Source organism: Megalops cyprinoides, chromosome 4 (assembly GCF_013368585.1).
Source record: "Megalops cyprinoides isolate fMegCyp1 chromosome 4, fMegCyp1.pri, whole genome shotgun sequence".
Lineage (NCBI taxonomy): Eukaryota > Metazoa > Chordata > Actinopteri > Elopiformes > Megalopidae > Megalops > Megalops cyprinoides.
In genome coordinates, this window is record NC_050586.1 from 18,423,471 (window position 1) to 18,443,783 (window position 20,313).

Consider the following 20,313-nt stretch of genomic DNA (forward strand, 5'->3'; position numbering starts at 1 on the left):
GAGCTAGCATGGGAGGATGACTCTTGTTCATGTCATTCTTTTCCCCTCACTGTTTAGCATTCACCAGAGAAAAATAATGACAGTGTTATGGAAAAAGACAGAGTGGAAAAACAACTTTATCATGTCAACTTTTTTATTCCCTGTCTTTCATTTATTGGTTCCCAGCTTCCATGGGACTGTGCAAAAAAGCAGAATACTTCATTTCATAATACAGCAAAGCAATTGTATTTCTTCAGTGCAATATACAACATAAATTGTTTAGCAACTGTCTCAACAAGCCATTAAAATTCAGCATCTGAATTCACAAACATAATGCATATCAGTGCAGATAATCCAACTCATTTATCTTTAACATGTAAACTAAGGATATAATTAAAACAAAAACCGCTGTGGTAGAGCTTTACCTGGCATCAGATTTGCGTTACATGGCATAAGCTTCTAGTGAATGAAACAGATTCAAAGGTAATTGGCTGGCTGGAGTGTTATGACAAATTATTTTATGATATTTAATCTTCAGTCAATTTAACCTGTAATACTTGTAGATGCATGAAATGCACTTAAATTCATGAAGTAATTCGTGAAGTAACATTCTGTTCTGTCATCCATGTTGGAAAATTTAGCTATCGACATCAGCTTTATTTTTTTTTTCTTAAATCATAAAACACTGCGAACGATCTGAATGCAGAAAGTTCTCCATAAGGTACTTGCACGACCGATATCCCCCAACAGATCAACACTGATCCATTCTGTAATAGAACCTGTAAACAGAAAGGAGGTAACCCTTTTCTCAGCAAGAAATGCTGTATTTGAAAGTTTGAAATTCAAAGCTCCCTTTGCCAGTCCATTCACTATTAATGTCACTGGGCATTACAATGTTGTAAACAACCTAACTTGGAGCCACTTGAAATACCATGGCAACCAAATTATTAAAACACCAAAACATAGCAAGTCTACAAATGTCTATACATATATCATATGTTCTACCCTGTTTAATGGTGCATTGGAAATGGAAATAATCTTGTCATAAGCATTGTAAATGTCAAAAACTCTAAGGGAAAAAGTTTTTATGCCCACAAACATTTTCATCCTGCTGTTTTCTGTTAATAAATGTGGCTCAGATGCCCATTGCCTGAGTACTACATAGCAACTGTGGCATACAGCAGAATCCAAATTTGTAGAAACACTTGATAAACCTTAACAAAAACAGTTGTATTACTGTCAGTGTGAAGTAATGATTTACATCTCTGAGGCACTGAAAGGAAACCTCTGTCTAGCACAAATATTTCATCCTAGTACAGATAAAGAAGCCATCTTGACTGTGTACTCTGCTTTTCAGCTTTTAAGAGTTTACCACTTTGAATTTTCTTATCAGTGCATTTGCTGTTCAGTCTTTATTGTGGGGAAAAAAAACTGTCCTGTCAACCCAAAGTTAAATGGTATGAACTATGAACATTTGAAAACCTTGCTTCTTTAAACTTCCAGGAGATTTAAAACTGTCCACTTTGCACGTGTGTCAAACTATGTTGCTCTTTACAGACAGATAAAAAAGTGCAGTATTGTGTCCACACTGCATTTTGACTATAGGACCAAGTAGCAGCCTTCCTAGTGAGCATGGCAGTGGGCTATCAAAATTCCTCCCCTGACTTTGGCTGACACTGACTGATGCAGATATTGAATAAGGAGAAAAGGCTACAGGCAGATCTACAAAGTAAATCTCAGTAAATATCCAGCTGTATAAATGGATAACATTGTAAAGAACTGTAACCTATGTAAGTCGCTTTGGATAAAAGCGTCTGCTAAATGAATAAATGTAAATGTAAATGTACAAAGCACACAGACCTGATACTGGTGTTCATGGCAGTTTGGGGGGTGATATTAGGTCATTGTGCAAGTGCCTTTATAGTGCAAAAGGCTCTCTCCAAACAAGTGGCGACTGCGACGGATCTTAGCAGAGGAACTCAGGATATACAGCTTCAAAAACTGATGTCTACATAGTAATTCTATGCAAAAGACACATTATGCAGCTTCATCCAAAAAATGACAATAAATCATTCAATAACATTAATCCTACCTCTTTATCTTAAATGCCTCGAGGCATAAAGGAAGCCTAAATTAACATTCCTTTATTGATGCATACAAGCCATTATGAGTTTGCAAATCTAGATGTCAGTGGACTATGTAATTGTTACTACATTGTATACAGACTTCATATTGGAGACTTGATAATACCTATTGTGTCTACATGATTTTTGAAATCAAAGATCCGCACTTTTTGTGGGTCATTTCAAGGTTAACTCCACAAAAGGAAGTTAGGTACACATGATCAAATTTCACCGTTTGTCCTCACAGTAACATTGCCTACAAGGCTACATCAAACAGTTGGGTAATCTGTTGGCTGTTGGGTCAACTCTGTTCAAAGATTACCTTTGAGTTCGATCTGTGCTGCCTTCCTAAAAGAAAGATATGAAACACAAATTAATTACTGAACTTAAGGTGCAAGATAAATATTTTCAAAAATGCGCAACATCATAGCTCACCATAATTACCTCATTTTTCTAGCACTACTGCTTGCCAGCATACACCTGTTCAGAGTGTCTATAAGACTGAGGCCTGAAACACTGACCTACAGTAAAGTAGTGTCTAAAAACAGGACCCTGCTCTGGGGGAAGGGATGGCGGTGGCAGTGAGTCAGTGACAGGGTGGGTGCAGCAGACAGACAAGTCGCCCCCACCCCCCGTGACCTCTGCCTCTCCTGCGGACATGGGGAGCCGTTAGTCACCCCCCCCCCCCCATCCCATCAGGGTCCAGGTGGGACTCTCTCTCCCTCGCCTTTGATCTGTCATGCGGTCCACAGGGGAGACATAATAACGCTGCACACTAGCTTAATGGCTTCGCTCCCCTGCAGTGAGGCGGCGCGGCAGCCTGCCCAGGCCTGCAGGGACACCCAATAGCTGGAAAACACCCTGCCGTCTGGGGCAGGGAGGCCCGCTCCAGAATCAGTCAGCACAGAGAGACAGGACAGGAGGTAAAGCCCTGAATGTGGACAGGGCCTCCTGGAGAGGGTATGCGTTCTATTTGTTGATACGAGTATGTGCATGTACATATATGCATACGTGCACATGTATATAAGCATGTTTGCCTTTGAGCTTTTGTGTATTTGCATGTATATCTGCTATTGTGGGAGATGGTGAGTGTGTGTGCACGTTTACCTGTGCGTGTCAATTTGTGTGTGTGCATGTGGGTGATAGCGAGTGTGCATGTGTGTATGTGCATGCATATAAATGCATTTGTGAGCGTGGGTAATGGCAACTGCACATGCCTGCGTGTGTGTGTGTGTATGTGTCTGTGTGTGGTCGAAGAAAGGGTCGCCCTATAGCGCATGTTCATTCTCTACAGGTGCAGACCTTTGACACTGTTTTTCTCCTGCTGCTTTTCCTGGGGAGATGAGAGATGAGGGAACACTTTTAAAGGGGGGCAGGTGTGTTCACTTCCCCTCACGGCTGAAATTCTAGAGTGCACTTCAATGCTGGCGAAATGCCCCAAAGACCAGTGAGGGGTAGTGTGAGTGACATCGTTATTACCCTTACACGTGAGAATTATGAAGAAACTCATTTGAAGTGTGGAGAGCCCATAAAACAACAGGCAGTTTGTTACTGGACCCAGCAGCTTTTCCTTCCGACCCAGGATTATTATGTGTACGTATCTACAGGGCATGAGCATATTCAGATCTTCAGAGATAACTCCTTTGATCAAGACCATAAATTTCATATTTTCTGTGCTTCACAGAGTCATTGATGGTTAAAGAAAAGAGCAGGTGAGAATCCTTACTGACATGTTTTTTCCAAGGGTTCAGTGGACTGTATGTGTGTGCTCACTAAGAAATGGCCCATTTCCCCAAGTCTGGTCTGGTGTTGAAAATTCAGACTGAAATTCAGCCTTACAGTTTTGCAAAGGTTACCAGTAACAAATGTCTACAAATGGACTTTGCACTGTGGAACTAGCCTAAAGAAAGGAGGTCACATATAACATCACTTGACAAATACTAACAGTATTTCATAAATATTAAAGCCCTACCCAAGCTTCTATCCAAAATCAAAAAAGCCAACTGAATTGAAGATTGAAAGATTGCATTAATGTGCGTGGATGAGACCACATACCTTTTCCGTTTCCTGTTGTGAATTGCAATTGTTGCTATCATGGTGATCAATGCCATGGATGCAAACACACTGCCCAGCACAATTCCCAGGACATTATCTGAAAATCACAGAAACACACAAATAAGATTTCCAGATGTGTTTGCTTACATTATCCTCAAATCTCAACACAACCATGGCCCAACACAGTCTACGGCCTTATAATCATATGATGTTGAGACTATTACAGATTTTTAATACTACAAAGGTGGACAAGAGCCAGACTTGCAGAGCTCCAAAGCCCTGTAAACAGACTGGATGGGCATCCTCTATTTATGAAGATTGCCATATGAGGTGAAAATGCATTCGATGCCCATGTCCATTTCAAAATCAACCTGCAAGAAGGATATGGGTTTTGCTGCCAATCATACAATATGTTCGCACAAGAGTGGTCTTGGGAGGAAATGAATCCAGGGGCATGTGTTCGTTTGGATGTACTAAGCGCTGAAAAAAATCAGGCACTTGTTCAGATTGTCCACCTAAACACTTTCCGTAGGGTACAATTACAAGTATAATATTTTTTTTTACACTTTTTTGAAAACTGCCCTAGGCGCCCTTTAAGGAGACAATAGAGCAGAAGCTGAATTATTGCTACTTTTCATTAAGATCATTTACATCTTCTCAGGAATTGCACAGCTTCCTCAAACTATTTTATAGGTTGGCATACTTCTTTAGAATGACTGTTTTCATATGGCCCCCCTTCCAAATAGCTCATTGGAACCATAAATTTGCATACATTATAATTTGCAGATGAGTTTTCCTACAAACTCATTATTCTTGGCATTCAACGATAGAATGAAGTTGCTTGGAGGCAATATGTGCACACACATAGACATGGAGGAGTTCCAAAACATCACATTAGCCAGTAGTGCAGCCTCCTTTAAGATTCGACCAAATATGCATAGGAAGATGCAATCCTTGCCACTGATACATTTTTCCTTCCTCTTTTGTATTGTATGAATGTGTATTTGTTGTTTTAGTGCCCTGTGTTTTCACTATGTTCATTTACAACACATTACAGTAGAGAAGCTTTTCTGTCATCAGTTTAATCCCTGTTTAAAAGCATGAGAATGTGTGGAAATAGAAGGTAATGTACTAGCTAATTGGCTATTTGGTTAGCCACACCCACTAGAAAATAAGAGAGGCAGATTGTGATGGGTTCCTGTCCCTTTTACAATGTTCCGCTCCTGTTTTAAACCATTTAATTTTAGTAAAGTATGTATTTTCTTAATCTCCATTCCTGTGTTAAAAAATCTGTTTTGTGAGTAAGTATCAGCCAGCTTCTTCACAAGGCAATACACATATACACAAGCACGCTCACCCTGCAGCTATAGGTCTGGGACAGGGTGGGTCTGAACCTCTCTACATCCTCTGATCCTGATTCAGCCCTCAAGGGCATCCATTAATCATTATGTTCCACTCCATTTTCACCATCAGCATAAATACCAAAATGTAACCATGCCCCAGTTTCTGCTAATACTGTACCCAGAACTTGTAATTACTCATTTTTTTGTTATAATGTCTTTGTGATTGCCTTTTGCACAGAACTCCAGTTAATAATCCAGTTCTGAAGGGATTGGAATGATTGATTGATTGATTGATTGATTGGCTGACTGATACACAGACAGTGAGGAGGCAAGTGACTGTCTGAATTTTATAAAAAAAGATGGACTGCTTGGCTAAAGGGCACTTTTCTAAATTCAACACACACTTTTGAGCTCTTGCTGCGATCAAAGCCCCTGAACCTCATTCCTGCACTCTCTTATCTGGACCGAATGTTCCTTAACCAATAGGTATCTTCAGAACAGGACGTTCAGTCAGGTTGCCATTTTAACCTGACACTATATTCTGGACTTTCACATTCTCTGAAATGTCAGTGCCAGCCAAGAGAAGAACCCAACAGGCCTTGTGGTATGCACATCAGCAATCGATAGCAAGTGCCCCAGGAAACAAGTCAAGGTGTACCCCCTACAGCGATGGCTGATCAGAAGTCAGCCAACAGGAGCCTTTATGTTTTCTATGCCTCGCCACAACATGAATCCCATCTTTTATGACCGTGGATCCCTTTGGCTCCTGCTGATGGAGGCTGGGAGTGAAAGAGCTTTCACATCAAAGTGCAACAGAGGCCCGTCAGCCGGGAGGGGGGGTGGTGAGGGAGCAGCCTGGCAGCTCAGCGGAGGTGGAGGTGTCCGGTGCAATTAGGCTTGTTTATACAGCTAACCTTTTTGGATGTGATCTCGGTCTGTGGTTGACCTGGCAGCGCAGAGGGCACCAGCCATCAGCCGAAGCTGAAGGGAAGCTCCATTAAGCTGCTGTGCGCTACTTGCTTGCCTTGCCTCACAATGCGGGCACTTAGATGCGAGGCAGATAAAGGTCGACGGCTGCGTGCGGAGCCCACATTCAAGCAGAGAGGCTCAGTGGCACAGAGATCAGGGATCAAAACGCCACCATGAATGAGGTTTTTCCATCACCCCTAGCAAGACGTGCGAACCCAGAGCACAGGCAGCGGCTGCCTCTCCCCATGCCCTCCCCTCTTGTGTTTTAATGGAAGAAAGAAGACACGGGACATTGCAGTGTTTTGGGATGTTATCGCTCCTTTGAGTGATAAGGGGTGGGGGGGGGGGGCACGATTCTTTCACATGTTCCCCTGAGGAAAACTCGCCCTGGCCTGGTGTCTGCTTGGCTCTCAGTGCTCACACGCCGTGCTCCACCGGGCTCCAAGATTGCACCTCACCCCCCAACACTCCTCACCCCATTCCTACCCACTGAGGAGCATCCCGTTGTGATGGCTACCGTGGTAAGGGGGGTGCAGCCAGCATCTTAATATGCCTTTCCCCTTTCCGCTTTCCTCTTGAGAGGGCATGAGGAGGGTGGGGGTGAGTCATGGTGAGATGCAAGTGGGTGAGGGGTGGGTGATGTGGCGGTGGAGAAACGCTCTGAGAGACGCGCTGTCACAACAGAACAAATATACAAAGTGATGGTGACCAGTCCCGTCAGCCGCTGTTTGGAGGTCACCTGCTCCGCTTTCATGCAACGTGTCACCCACAGGGTTTGTTCGTCTCACTGTATGTCACAAGCCTGGCACTTGACAAGCATGCGCACGTATGGCTTGGTACGAAATTCCTGAGCACGACACTTCTCTGTCGTTGCCACCGTTGTGCATCACCTTCCCCCCCTTTCATCGGTTTTAAGTTCAAAACAACCATGGCGGGGGCAGGAGCTTACTGTCAATAACTGATAAAAAAGGAACATAAATCATCTCTCTCTAATGTGGGACAGGGGTATATATACACAGCGAAGCGTGCTCATCTGTATCTGGCTTTGTCACACAGACTGTCTCATTTTTCAGCTCCGTGCTAATCCGCAGCTGAGCTCTCCCCAGGCCTTGTGGCTGCCGTTCCCTTTGTTGCAGAGAGCACAGGATTTTCCTCTTTTAATCACAAAGCCCTGTTTACTCCCAGTTCCCTGGATAGGGACCTTCCAGATTCTGCACACCGCGGGGCTTTCACACAAAGAGAAAGAGACCGCCGCTTTAAACGTCTCTGACTCCCCCCCACCCACCCCCCCGCACCGTTTCTGTTGCAACCTGTCTCCACCGCAACCTCTCAGCTGCCTCTGCTTCCTTGGGGACACCGCACAAAAAAAAAAGCCAGACGTTGTTTTATCTTCTGCCTGCTCTCCCATGCCCAACTCAGTCACAACTTAGTTTTCTTTCCAATTGACACAGAGTTGAGAATTCTATTAAAATAGTAATGCTGTTATTGCTGGCAAGCTTTCTTTTTTGATGCAATTACCCCCCCGCCAAAATATCACTTTCAGAAAGTGCGTGGCTCGCTCCACTCGAGGTAGTAAATTGTATAACCTCAAATTCAATCTCGCTCGCCTTTTCATTTTCACAAATTAAAATCATTTTCCGTATTTACTCTGGGAGAAGAGAAAAAGACAAACCCAACTCCACGTGAAAGAGACTCATCTCCCCAGCTGAAGACATTAAAATTAGGAATCTGTATTCATTACAGTCTCATAAAAACTAGTAAGCATATGCACATTATTGTGAGCTCAAGTGGAGCATGCCAATGATAATAAATTGTAATTAAGGAGGGAATACTGGCCAGCTATACTCAATTGTAGTCATGATAAAAGTATGTATTTAGAAGCTGCTTTGACAGGGAAAACAACACTTTATTCACAACTTGATGTGATCTCTTGTCATATTGGACGTCTTTAAAAATTCATTAAGGGGTCAGAAGTGAAGGCAGAAAAGACGCCGTCCTAAAACTGTATGGTACAATCATCTTTAACACCATTAACATCTTCTTTGGTGTTCTTTAGCATCATGACACACTCTACGGTTCTGCTCTACTACTTCTACAGTTCTTGACATTATGACATTAATTATATTTTATTACTATTAACGTTGGCCTTCATGGGATGAAGAAATCAAAATATTCGTGAAGCAGAACAGATTGACAAATTCTGATCTATGTGCTCGCAGTTGTCACGAAATCCACAAAAAGTTCAAATAAATAAATAAATGAATAAATAAATAAATAAATACCCGCCACCTCCCGCGGCATTTTGCAAGCAATCCAAGGCATTCTGCAGAGGAGTTCTCTGCATAGTTGGACATCCTTCTGGGAAATGAATTCTTCCAAAAACCGCCCCATAATGAGTAAATGACCCAGCTTTCAACAAAAGTGAGGACGAAGCTGGGCTCCGTTTTTGAGATGTGTCAAAATCGGGACTCAAAGCCAATTAAACAGCCCTGCTTAGGGGAGAGGGGGAAAAATGATTCCAGAATGCATTTTTACTATCTAGCCAAAATCAGATACATCCTGGGGTACAACACTTCTAAGAGTATCACAAGCAGTTTGTGGTTAACTGGATTAAAGCACAATGCCTGTAACATCATTAATATCAATAACAATTGCCCTTGTACAAATGGAGGAGAATTTGTGAAAATTGCACTGGCCATGATGGTTTTTGAAACCCACATCCCATAATATGCTCCACTTTATCCTCCTGCTGATCTGTGAGCTAGCGTAGGGTGCCCAAATCTGATACAAAATGAAATATATCCAGGAGATTTATATCAGGAGGAAGTTTCTGGTTGGAAACTAATAAAAATGAGAAGGAGTTAAATCTTGCACAGTCATTTGTGGCAAGGAGCAGATGGTGAAATGAACTGGAGAGCAAGAGTGAGGGTGGATGAGAGATTGGTTGGGACAAGTGTGGGCAAAACTCCAGTCCACAGACCTTGGATACTGTTTCCCTGGGAAACATCGCCACCTGCTGTCCAGCAGGGAGCCTCACAATGGAAACACCCAGTCTGAACTTCCTGCTATTCTTTACAGGGGGAACAGGTGGTTCCCATTCAGAAAACTTAGAGACAAAGGCTGAGTCAAGCAATTTGGTGTTTTGATTTTAATGATCTAGCTAAGCAGACGAGAGTTCTCTGGAATCCTTTAACCTTTTAACATCTTTTGTAAAAGGGCTGTTTAGTCATTATTGCTTTTAATATTCTGTCACACTAAACAAACTTTTTTTCTGCAGGCAATTCTGTGAATAGCTTCGATTATTAACACTTGCAATACTGATGATTTGAGCTAAATAAACCAAAAAAATGAACTTGGCAGTACCACAAATGTGTGAACTATATTAGAGTGTGCACCGGTGACACAACGACATACCAGAGACGCAGTGGGTGGTCTCGCCTGACCACTGGCCATCCATCTGACAGGTGCGTTCACTTGACCCTGAGAGCACATAGCCTTTGTTGCAGGAGAATGTCACTTTTGCCCCCTCCAGATACGTCGTCCCCTCCTTCTGGCCATTCTTGGGTGGCGCCAACCATCCACAGGACACCACTGAGGGGGAAAAAAACGGGGAAAAAACATTGTTGTTGCATCTTTTTCATGCAAAAATAGCATCCACATTGTCAGCATGATGAGTGCAAATACGATAAAGTGTGTCTGTCACATATGGGAGAGAACTGACAGTGTGGCTTTCAGATAAGCAGAGTGGTTCTGGCGTAGATCTGTGAGGTTCCTACCAGGTTCCAGGTCTGTCACGATGGACATGTGGCTCTGAAAAGAGACATGGGTGGCGTTGCCCATCACAAGACTTTGACTGCTGAGGGTGTCATACTTGCAGAACCAAGAGCCTGGGCCGAAACAAATTTTCGACATTTGGGCGTAGAGCGGGTCGTTGGGGTCCTCGTGGACAGAAAAAGCAGGAACAAACCCTGGGTCATGCTTCGGCGCAAAGTAATACGTGTTCAGCAGATGCTCTGTGTCGTATGTGAAGAGAGAAGTCTCATTTGTGATGGCCCCTGGAAGACAGCAACAAAAACATTTTAAGTCAGACCAACATCTTGTTTGGCAAAGTTGCTCACAAATGCAACAGGTGCATTGATTTACTTCAAACTAATGACATCAAAGGTTGTGAAGTGCAACAATAAAAGCAAGAGTAACGAGCTAAAATGTTACCATATGTACTAAACATAAAACGTCTAATGCATAACAGTACTGTAATGGGGATCAAGAATCATGTTGCATGACTTTTTATTAGTGCCATATTTCTGTGGTTTGAAAAATACACTAGCAGCCAGTAACAGCTAAGAGACCATGTAAAGATTTGATGCTATAAAAAATGATTCCATGAGCATGCCCAATAGAGATGAGCATCACAGGAGAGGCGATGCAGAGGGTGAGGCTGGGCCATCCTGCAGCCGCCCCACAGAGGAATGGTAATGATGTGAATCTGCAGTGTTGGCTCATTCGCAATGCCCTCTGTGCTCAAGCAAGTAAGTTTACTCCAAACGTGTGCTTGGCCATAGTTCCGCTCCCCATCCTCTTGAAAATATTCACTTGAACTATCTCTGTCTCTTACCATTGAGAACTATGCACATCCCTCCCACCTCTGGAGGAAGTTTTTTTTGTTTTTAATACTGCCAGCATAAACACCGAGTTTGACATTGCTAACTGAAGACAAGAGCCAAAGTCTGACACATTTAACAGGGCATATCGCTGCACAGCACATGAGTATGCCAATTGATTTTTTCCTCCCAGAGGGCTCCAGTGCTTCCAGATATTCTGTTTACTCACAGCCTGCTCCAAATTTGAAGAGCAACTCGGGGCTCTGGTCAGAGGGGACGACCACCCCATCACTTGAGACAAGGTCGTCCGTGGGGTCGTCGTTCATTTGGCCCAGCAGGCCGAGTGTCTGGTTGTGGAACTCCCGGGGGAGCAGCACGGTGGCTGCCATGGCGCCCCCTCTGGCTCGAACTTCCACCCCGGCTCCCGTGGGAAACATGACCGTCACATTTTGCGGGACGGAGGAGAAAACAAAGACACCTGGAAAATGAGAGTAGTGTACTTTAGGGCAGACAGGCTCCGTTCACAACCACTATGAGGGTTTTTAACACCTCCAGGTTTGGGAGGGTCTTGCATCTTCACCCTTTATACCAATGCATAAAATGGATGTGCAAGTAGATGCACTGATAAAATGCTAAATGGCCACCGCTTGGTCTTTTTAGTGTTCTTGACATTCTGAAGAAACAGAGGCCTGATAAAGTCTTCCCAGAGCCTGGATCTCAAGCATGCTTAACCCCCAGTACATAATCACCACAACCCTTCTACAACATTGCATGTTAGTTTGATCCAGACATAGCTATGTCACATTTTGAAAAAGGTAAGCCTTTTATAGTATCTTTGCAGTCAGTCTGCCAAACAAACATACCTGCTATTTTATGAGCCCATCATCTTTATCACCCCTATCAAAATAAAGCTCTGCCAAAAATCTAAAGGTTACATGGAGGAGCCATCTCACCACATTCAACATTGAATGAATGCATTCATAGATTACATTGCGACAAACATTCTACACTTGTGGTTAAAAAGGGATCCCTTTGTTGTGAGAAGATTTATGTATTGATGTGGCTCTTGGCATAAGTCATAAAGTGACAGAGATGACAGACTGCCTCACCTTTCAGGTCCAACCAGCTCTGCTGAGAGAAGGAGAGAGCCTCCTCGTTCCTCAACACTTCCAAGTGATCTTCGTGGTCAGTGAGGCGCACCTCTATGACATCAGACGCATTCTCCTTCATCGCCAGTGCAGACAACCTTGTGGCCTTACCCAGGCTACCTGGAAGGGTTCAAATACATGCCGTCCATCTTAGAGATGCACAGTGTATACTTTATAACCTGGGAAGCGCACCAAACTCTGAGCAACAATACTAGATAGATAGATAGATAGATAGATAGATACGGCTCTGTGGGACCTGGGCCGGCTTCAGAGCTTTTGCAGACAACACAATGAGAAAACAACCTGGTGTTTATTCTCTCCTGGGTCAACACATTTCGCTCCCACGATTCTCCGACACCAACTGTCTGCTAAGCACTGTGAGAATGTCAATGCTGTTATAGAAATCGCTTGCTTTGACATAACTGGTAGGGCCTGGCCTATTTTTTTTTTGGTGCTGCACAATAAAACAGCCTGTAACAGGGACCCCAGAGAGCCAGCATGCTCGGATACGGCTTTTTGGGTGAGGGGCACTCACCGTTCTCTAGTTTCACAGGCTCTGTCCTGCCTTGAACAGTGAGGCCTTTGTCAGGCGCGAGCACGAGGTAGTACTCCCCTTTCCCGTTGAAGGTGTAGCTGGTGCCGTCAAACGTTATGAAGTGAGGGTCGCCGAACGCGATGCCTGTGAAGGAAGAGAGGGAAAATAAACTCCACCCGGAGGAGAGGGAGGTATCAATTTGCCATGGACTCGGAATACGCCTCGCATGCCATGGATACTGTTGCCCGCATCAGTTGAGTGCAGCCATTAGTGGTTCACCAGAGTGCCAGTGGCAGCCCTTTGAAGCTGGATACAAAGGACTGCCGCGACAGGTGTGGAGCATGATAAAAATGCACATGGATTTACCAGCAACTCTACCTGTCAAGTTCTACTCCCATGCCTAAAGCCTGTACGCCTACTTCTTCACGATGTCTGTTGTTCAAAGCTGCAGGTGCTGAAATTATTTCAAAGCCAAAACAAAGCGGACTCCATGAGCAGCACAAGCTGCGGAATGAAATGTCATCTACTGGGATATTAAATATTGATTCAGGTCTTCCACCACCCACTCTCGAGACTTCCATACAGTATGCGTTCTGTTAGAGGTCATCTATTGCAGAGTTTGAGTTGCACAACAATTGAAAAATACTAACAATATAACCAAGCAGATGTGAATAAGGACTATTTGCCTCTACTTGGATAAATGTGTACATGGGGGGGATGTTGAAATTTTACCTGCTTTTGGGGCTTGGTAGGTCCTGCAGTCACTGGAGGGCCGGTGGGTGAAGTAGTAGTGGCAGTTGTCTGACCACAGACAGCAGTAGTAGAAACTGAGAACATCGTAGAGCCAGTGGGACACTCCTGGGACCCTGGGAGGCTTCTTGTATGGAGGAGATCCCCAATCGTGCCCCCGGTCAGGGGTGCTCCCTCCGATGGAATCGGATGTCAGCACCTGTGCTCCCGTGCTGTCATAGCAACACTGCTGTCCCGCAGCATATTTGGGGCTGATGGCGTAATCAAAGAATATATGTTATCTAGCTTAATACTTGAGAAAGTTACCTTGATGACACTCTCTTAATGCAAGCTTAGAGCCATCATGCCCTCCCCCCACACACCCCAACTCTGAGCTCAGCAGTATGCAATATCAGGGGGAGGAAGTGAGAAACCATCACCAGAGAGACACATGTTGGAACAAAATATTCTCCATTCACAAAGGATATATACATACACCCCGACAAAGTACAGCATATCTTCAACCTGCATTATGTCTTTGAATGATCAGGGTGCTGCACACAAAAACACACAACTTTGCCCAGGAAATTCTGGCTTCCTCCTACTAACTTACAACATGGAGCTCTGTAATTTCCACTTACATCAACAGCAGACTGAGGTTCAGGGAGGTTCAGCTCTGAGCTAACTGGGCTAAAAGCACTTTACTCAATAATCATTTTCATACATACTGCAAACATCCCACACGACATATTTTGATCCAATTGTTCCATTAAGTGGTCGGTAAGTACACTATAAATCCATATTCATTTCATATGTACAGTGCAGCTACAAGCGAAGAGTTTGATTCCAGAACACAATATACCCATTTGCATTATTTTTGATAAATAATAAATAAAAAAACAAATAAATGTCAAGTTAATAGCTAAACTGCTTACATTTTACAATCTTATTATGACGTGACCTACTTAAATATCATTGTTATTTCAAATCTACAGTATATTTTTATTTTATGACAAGATATATAGTATGTTTCAAAAAAAAAAAAAAAAAATCTGATGATCATATTTGAAGACTTCACACAGAATTGGGAGGTAACTGAGGGTGATATCGATCTGTTAATTTGTCAGTGACCTAAGCCTTGATTTGCTGCAGCTGAGAGACAACAGGGTATTGTGGCATTTTACCCCTGTCCAGACTGTCCTGTGATCTCATCCTTTTGTTGCCTATGACTTTCTTTCAAAGCTAAATATTTTACCCCTGACAGAGATGCAACAGGTTATAATAATTCATCAAAACCTCTATTTGTAGCCTTATCACAGAAAGAAATTAAACTTTTGCGAGTAGCTTGCTAGGAAATTATACTGACAATTTCAGCTGACTGACAACTCACCTTATCAGTTGACTAAAAAAAAAAACTTTTGACAGGCAAGTTACATCTCTCATTTGATATGGCAGCTGGTTTAACGTTCAGCTCAACAATGGATATAGTGAAAGAAAAAAGTTAGTATGTCGGATATTACAGCTTACCAAAAAACTCATTTAAGGCAAACCTAAACTCTATTATTTAAACTTCTAAGGACAGATGTATTTTACACATACAAACCTTCTCATATACATTCATTCAAAAATGCTAATGTGAAAAACTGGAATTTAGCTTTAAGTGCATATTGGGTATCTGCTATATAAGTACATAAAGGTCAGGTGTCAAAAGTAGATTTAGGATTGGGTTTAAGCATTAGGCTTATGTTTACGGTTGGGATCCGTTTTTAGCATCAGTATTGCGGTTAGGGGTGAGTGTGAAGTAGATCTGGGGCTGAGAGTGGGGTTTGTAGTAAAAGGCAAACAGCTAACAAGATAATGCAATTTAATTGTTGCATACAAATTTCACGTTACTTTAACAAGGAATGCATACACAGACATTTCATATAATTATACAATTAGAGTGTATTAACATAGGCAAATTACCCACTTAATATAATGAGGGACATTCCCTTGAATGTGATTTACAGATATGACAGCAAGTATCTTTCTCACCTGGCTTGTATGGCTCGTACACAGTGAACACTGCCTGGATGGTAGGTGCACACACTCCCCTTCTCTATGTCACACCCATAATCTGTCTGAAAAATCATAAAGGTTATGAAACATCAATCAACATGCACCACATCTGATCAAAGGTGTCTATCTGGATAAGAATACAACACACCAAAGATTGTTTGTAGGCATTTTTTCAGTTAATGAAAGATTCCATTCGTGGTATAACAATCTCGCAAAAGGAGGGATTCTTAATCATTCAGATAGAAATTCATGGCAATTTATGTCTGCGCTTTGTAAGTTATATCATGCTTTACTATTGAGGTACCAGAAAGACACAGGATTTCTGAATAAATCAGACGTTGAAAGGAGAAAAATGTGAGGAATGTAAAGTTCTTCTCTGGAATATAAAAAGCAGGGAATGAATTTACCTGAATGTGTCTGCAATTTGTATGGCACTGTGTTAAACAAACCGCATTACCTCACCTTTCTTTCGAAACACAATACATCTTTTTTCAGGGAAACACCATAAATGTACCTTAAGTAGGTATAATATATAGACTTTAACAGTGCTATCGTAAGATCTTGCCCTTACATGAAACCTGCCAGTGTCAGCCCGGGCCTGGGCCAGAGTGCATGGGCAGTCAATGGTCTCGTTCAGAAAGTTGGGCAGATTCCTCTCCAGCTCGTCCCACTTCAGACACTTGTCTAGTGCCCAGGCGTTGGAGTCTTGTCTGAAACTCTCCTCCAGGTGCCAGGCCAGGGCGTGGTCCTCGCTCCACGCAGCCTGAACGTTCCTGAACATTCCGTATCAGCACTGTTAATCTCTGCTGCCAATCTCGAGGGCGACAGCCTTATCAGGCACTCTAATCAGGCTAATTTCATGGCGTTCCTCTATGAGGAAAAAAATGCAGGGTTTCCAAATGCCTCCAAATTACCTCCAGATGGCAGAGCTAACATTATGGGTTGAGTAAACACAAACTACTTACAGTTCTCTACAAGGACCTGTGACAGTTCTCTAGAAAAGAATTATAACTTACATTTAAAATCTATACCTTTATATTTAATGTATGTCCATTTATGCATCTGTCTATGTATTACACACATGCATATACACAGACAGATAAATGAATTCCTGGAAGTATCTTTATTTGGACATACAATACCAAGTACACTCATTTCATGGACGTTAAAAATCTAAACTCTAAGCTCTTCCACATGTTTACAAATGTGGAATGTATGTCTAACTAAAAACTTTCCCAGGGCTTTGACTCCTCTTACAGCCTCGTGCCTTTTAAAGCAGAGTAACCTTTTCTGAATAATAAAATATATGGATATTTTTTGCATAGTTCACAGCATAATGGCTGGATCCGTGTATCACATACCATTTCCCATCTGAATTTGAGCTATGGCTCACACGGACACTACCAAGCTCCCACTCCGAGAAGGGCTTCTTTGAGGGTTTGGGAACAAAGCTGAATTCGCCATTGTTTGGAAGGTCGCTCTCCAAAGTGTACAGATACTCCCATTCTGGTAGCCAGTTATCTGAGTAGGGCTCTCCTATCGTGGATCACAGTGTAGGATTATCAGTATGCAGTCTCCGGGTGCCCATCAAACTAGACAAATACAGAAACTGCTACACCTCTGTAATAAACATGTGATCATCATAAAGTGATTCATCCTCTTACCCAATTCTCTGTATCCCCATAGCTCCACTTTGACCTTATCTGCTCTGATGAGAGAAGTGTTCCAAGTCATCCGCAGAGTTCCGCCAATGCCGGGGGTGCCATAGTACTGCCACTGGGTTGCATTCTCAAGGGTGACTTTAAACCCAGGATCCAGTTTACCAGAATGGACTAGTGAAAACAGTAGAGTTATAAAGTGTGAACAGCACTCTAAATACACAAGAGACCAGTTGTATGACAATACAGAAATGCTCTTGTCTACATAGTGAAACAAGTCCATATATCATACATGTTACGGAAAATGCATCACCATCACAAATTTTCAATGGCCTGTTTATATGCCTATAATGGACCTTAATTTTAATTACACAAATTATTTTCATTTTTGGCAATCCTTGAACAAACATAACCATACATCACTGAGCTCACCTGATAACCACGACCCATGTCTATTGTACGTCACACCATCGGATGAGATATCAAAAGGTATCCACCCTGTTTCATACAATAAAGGGGAAATACAATGACCCCTGCCATCTCCGTCAATATAGCCGTCAGTTTCAATTTCTCCGCTGAACCTGAGATTTACAAAGACACATATTACGGTCACAGAGTTTGTGACATTCGCACCGTACGTTTGAATACTCTCATAAAGTTGAAAGTGGTGAGCTACCGTTATGCACAACCCATACTTACCTGCAGATTAGTCTGGAACTGTGGTTAAATGTTACATGTAGGACAGTGAAGTCTGTCCCTCCAAACATTGTTCCTGAGTAGGGGGATATCTCCAGACAGAATTGTCTATAATCAGCACAACAGTTCCGTAGGGACACGCATGTTGCATGGCATGAGCAGATCTCCCGTTTTTGGCCACAATGCCCCTCACATGTCTGCGCTGTAAAAGGAACAAAACATTTTATCATTCACCACAAGTGAGCAAACCATGTATTGATTCTTCATCACCATAATGTATCTAAACGCTTTTACGATTATTAGTTATAAGGATGTTACTATATAACTAAGGTACATTATTGCAAATGTAACAAATTAAAACGGATACATTGAGTATCAAAATATAAACTGTGCCACATCACGTCAGTTAAACACAGAGGTTTTCCACAGAGCAAATGAAGGCGAAGCCTAGGGTGATGAAGCACCAGGAATGGAATTAAACCTGTAGCCTGCAGGCACAACGAAAACACAGTGTAATTTGGAAAAAAAAAAAAAAAAGAATCAATGAGACTTATTTAATTATTTAATATATACATACATATATAGGTAAAAACGATGCAACTGCCGCATGGCGACTCTCAACACAACTTACCGTGTACTTTTGCAATCCAGGAAAGCAAAAAAAGTACTTTAAAAGCAAACGTAATTTTTTCCGTCCACATGGTCTCTCATAAACTGTTACGTATGGTTTCAATTGACGTTATAACTAAAAGAGCGATGTTTAATGTTTTATTTGCCAGAGAAAATGCTATGTGACTAAAGAAGCTATAACATTCTGTCGGCCTGTGCCAACGGGACTAATGATTTTATTCACTATTTTTACCCGTCAGTGTTTTACAATTGTGCAACTGTACCAAAGGTCTTCCTGATAACAGTCTCTCACATTCTGGGACCAGCACAACTGCTTGTTAGTTAAGTAACTTCACTTAAAAGTTTCTCCTAATTGCAGTTGGCTACCTAGCTACTCTTGCTAGCTGGATGAACGGTTCGAAAAGAAAAGGAAGTAGGTGGTAGTGCAAATTAAATAAAGTGTCTCTGTAACTACAAATGAAGTACATTCGAACTTTACATTAGGTTTCTACCGTGTTCTGTGCACCGCCGTCGATTCTTTAAACTGAGTTACTCTTTTTAATCTAGCAGCCATACAAAGGAAGCGTATTTCCGGTATTAAAATAAGATCATTTCAAAATAAAAGTGTTGACTAGGGCTAGGCCACAGGAGTAATCACTAAAACACATTTTTCACAAATTTGCTATCTACTTGATGAATTGAATATTAATCTGACGTTATTTATTTATCAAGTTGTGCATTATTACATTATTATATATCTTGTCAATTGTATGGGCAGCAGTGTGGTGATAGGGTAAGGGACTAAGGTGCGAAACACACACAAACATATATCATATATTATACATACATAATAACGCAAAATATTGGATGCACTTTCATGAAAGTAGTAATAATATTTTTTGTTTCTGTTTTATTCCAATATAAAATAGTGCAGGTGCAAATCCTTTCACTCTTAAGGTCTAACTCCATGCTAATAACATCCCATGTCCATCCCATATAATACACCTTTTATGCCTTTTATTTAGTTATTAAAAGGTATTTGAACAAATTACCTCTCCTGATAATATAAAAAATATGGTTGATTATTTTGAGGAAAGGATGCTTAGATTGATCATAAAATGTCTATGATTTATTTTTGATAAACAGTGTAACACAGTATAATTTAAATGGAATATTCATTAACATAGCATTACATCCATATTTCAGTTGTAACCTCTTGTGTGTCGTCACAGAGACTATATTTCATCACATAGCCAGTGTTTTATCTTTTGCTGATTAATTAACTATAGCGCTACCATAACCACCACAACTATAAAAACAACGTTCAAATGTTGAACCTAACTGGGAACACGGTGATGTCTAACCAGTCAACTCTCCTCCCTCTATTCCCCCTGAGACATCCATTGAACATATTCAACCTAACCAGGAACATGGTGATGAAAATACATATGTTACAATCAATCCCTCACTGTCAGCCACGCTAAACTACAGTCTGTATTTTCTATAATTTTTAGGCATAAGCAATTATCAAATAACACTTACTACCCAGGAACAAAAATTGTGTTACACAGTGTAATGTACTATCATTTTAGGAACAGAGGCTGGCCTTCAAGAATGTGAAACCTAGGCACAGTGAGTACATGTACGGTAGAGTTGGGTTTGAGCCCCTTCTCTTTTGGTCGTAAAGTAAAAAAGTGCCTGCTAGATAGACCATTGCTAAACCCTTTTTAAATTAAAGGGTGTAAAAAAAATCTGTGCATGACTTTGATGAAACATATTGAGTGCAGCTTTGGAACCACATGTTTATTTT

General features: G+C 41.9%; 1 protein-coding gene across 2 annotated transcripts; it reads right to left on the reverse strand.

Annotated features, from left to right (window-relative positions):
• Positions 1–709: 709 nt before the first annotated feature.
• susd2 (sushi domain containing 2) lies at positions 710–19,024 on the reverse strand. Of its 2 annotated transcripts, none has more exons than XM_036526722.1 (15): positions 18,526–19,024; positions 17,898–18,096; positions 17,631–17,779; positions 17,205–17,372; positions 16,902–17,076; positions 16,112–16,313; positions 15,517–15,602; positions 13,486–13,754; positions 12,754–12,897; positions 12,180–12,338; positions 11,300–11,548; positions 10,246–10,524; positions 9,884–10,060; positions 4,158–4,254; positions 710–2,446 (listed from the first exon to the last, which is right to left on the reverse strand). In XM_036526722.1, exons 1-15 carry the CDS (start codon positions 18,593–18,595, stop codon positions 2,404–2,406), a joined length of 2,466 nt encoding a protein of 821 aa, XP_036382615.1. In that variant the 5' UTR covers positions 18,596–19,024; the 3' UTR covers positions 710–2,403. The 2 variants fall into 2 exon arrangements, with proteins under 2 accessions (XP_036382615.1, XP_036382616.1); XM_036526723.1 differs by having other exon boundaries at positions 710–2,450.
• Between the last annotated feature and the right edge of the window lie 1,289 nt (positions 19,025–20,313).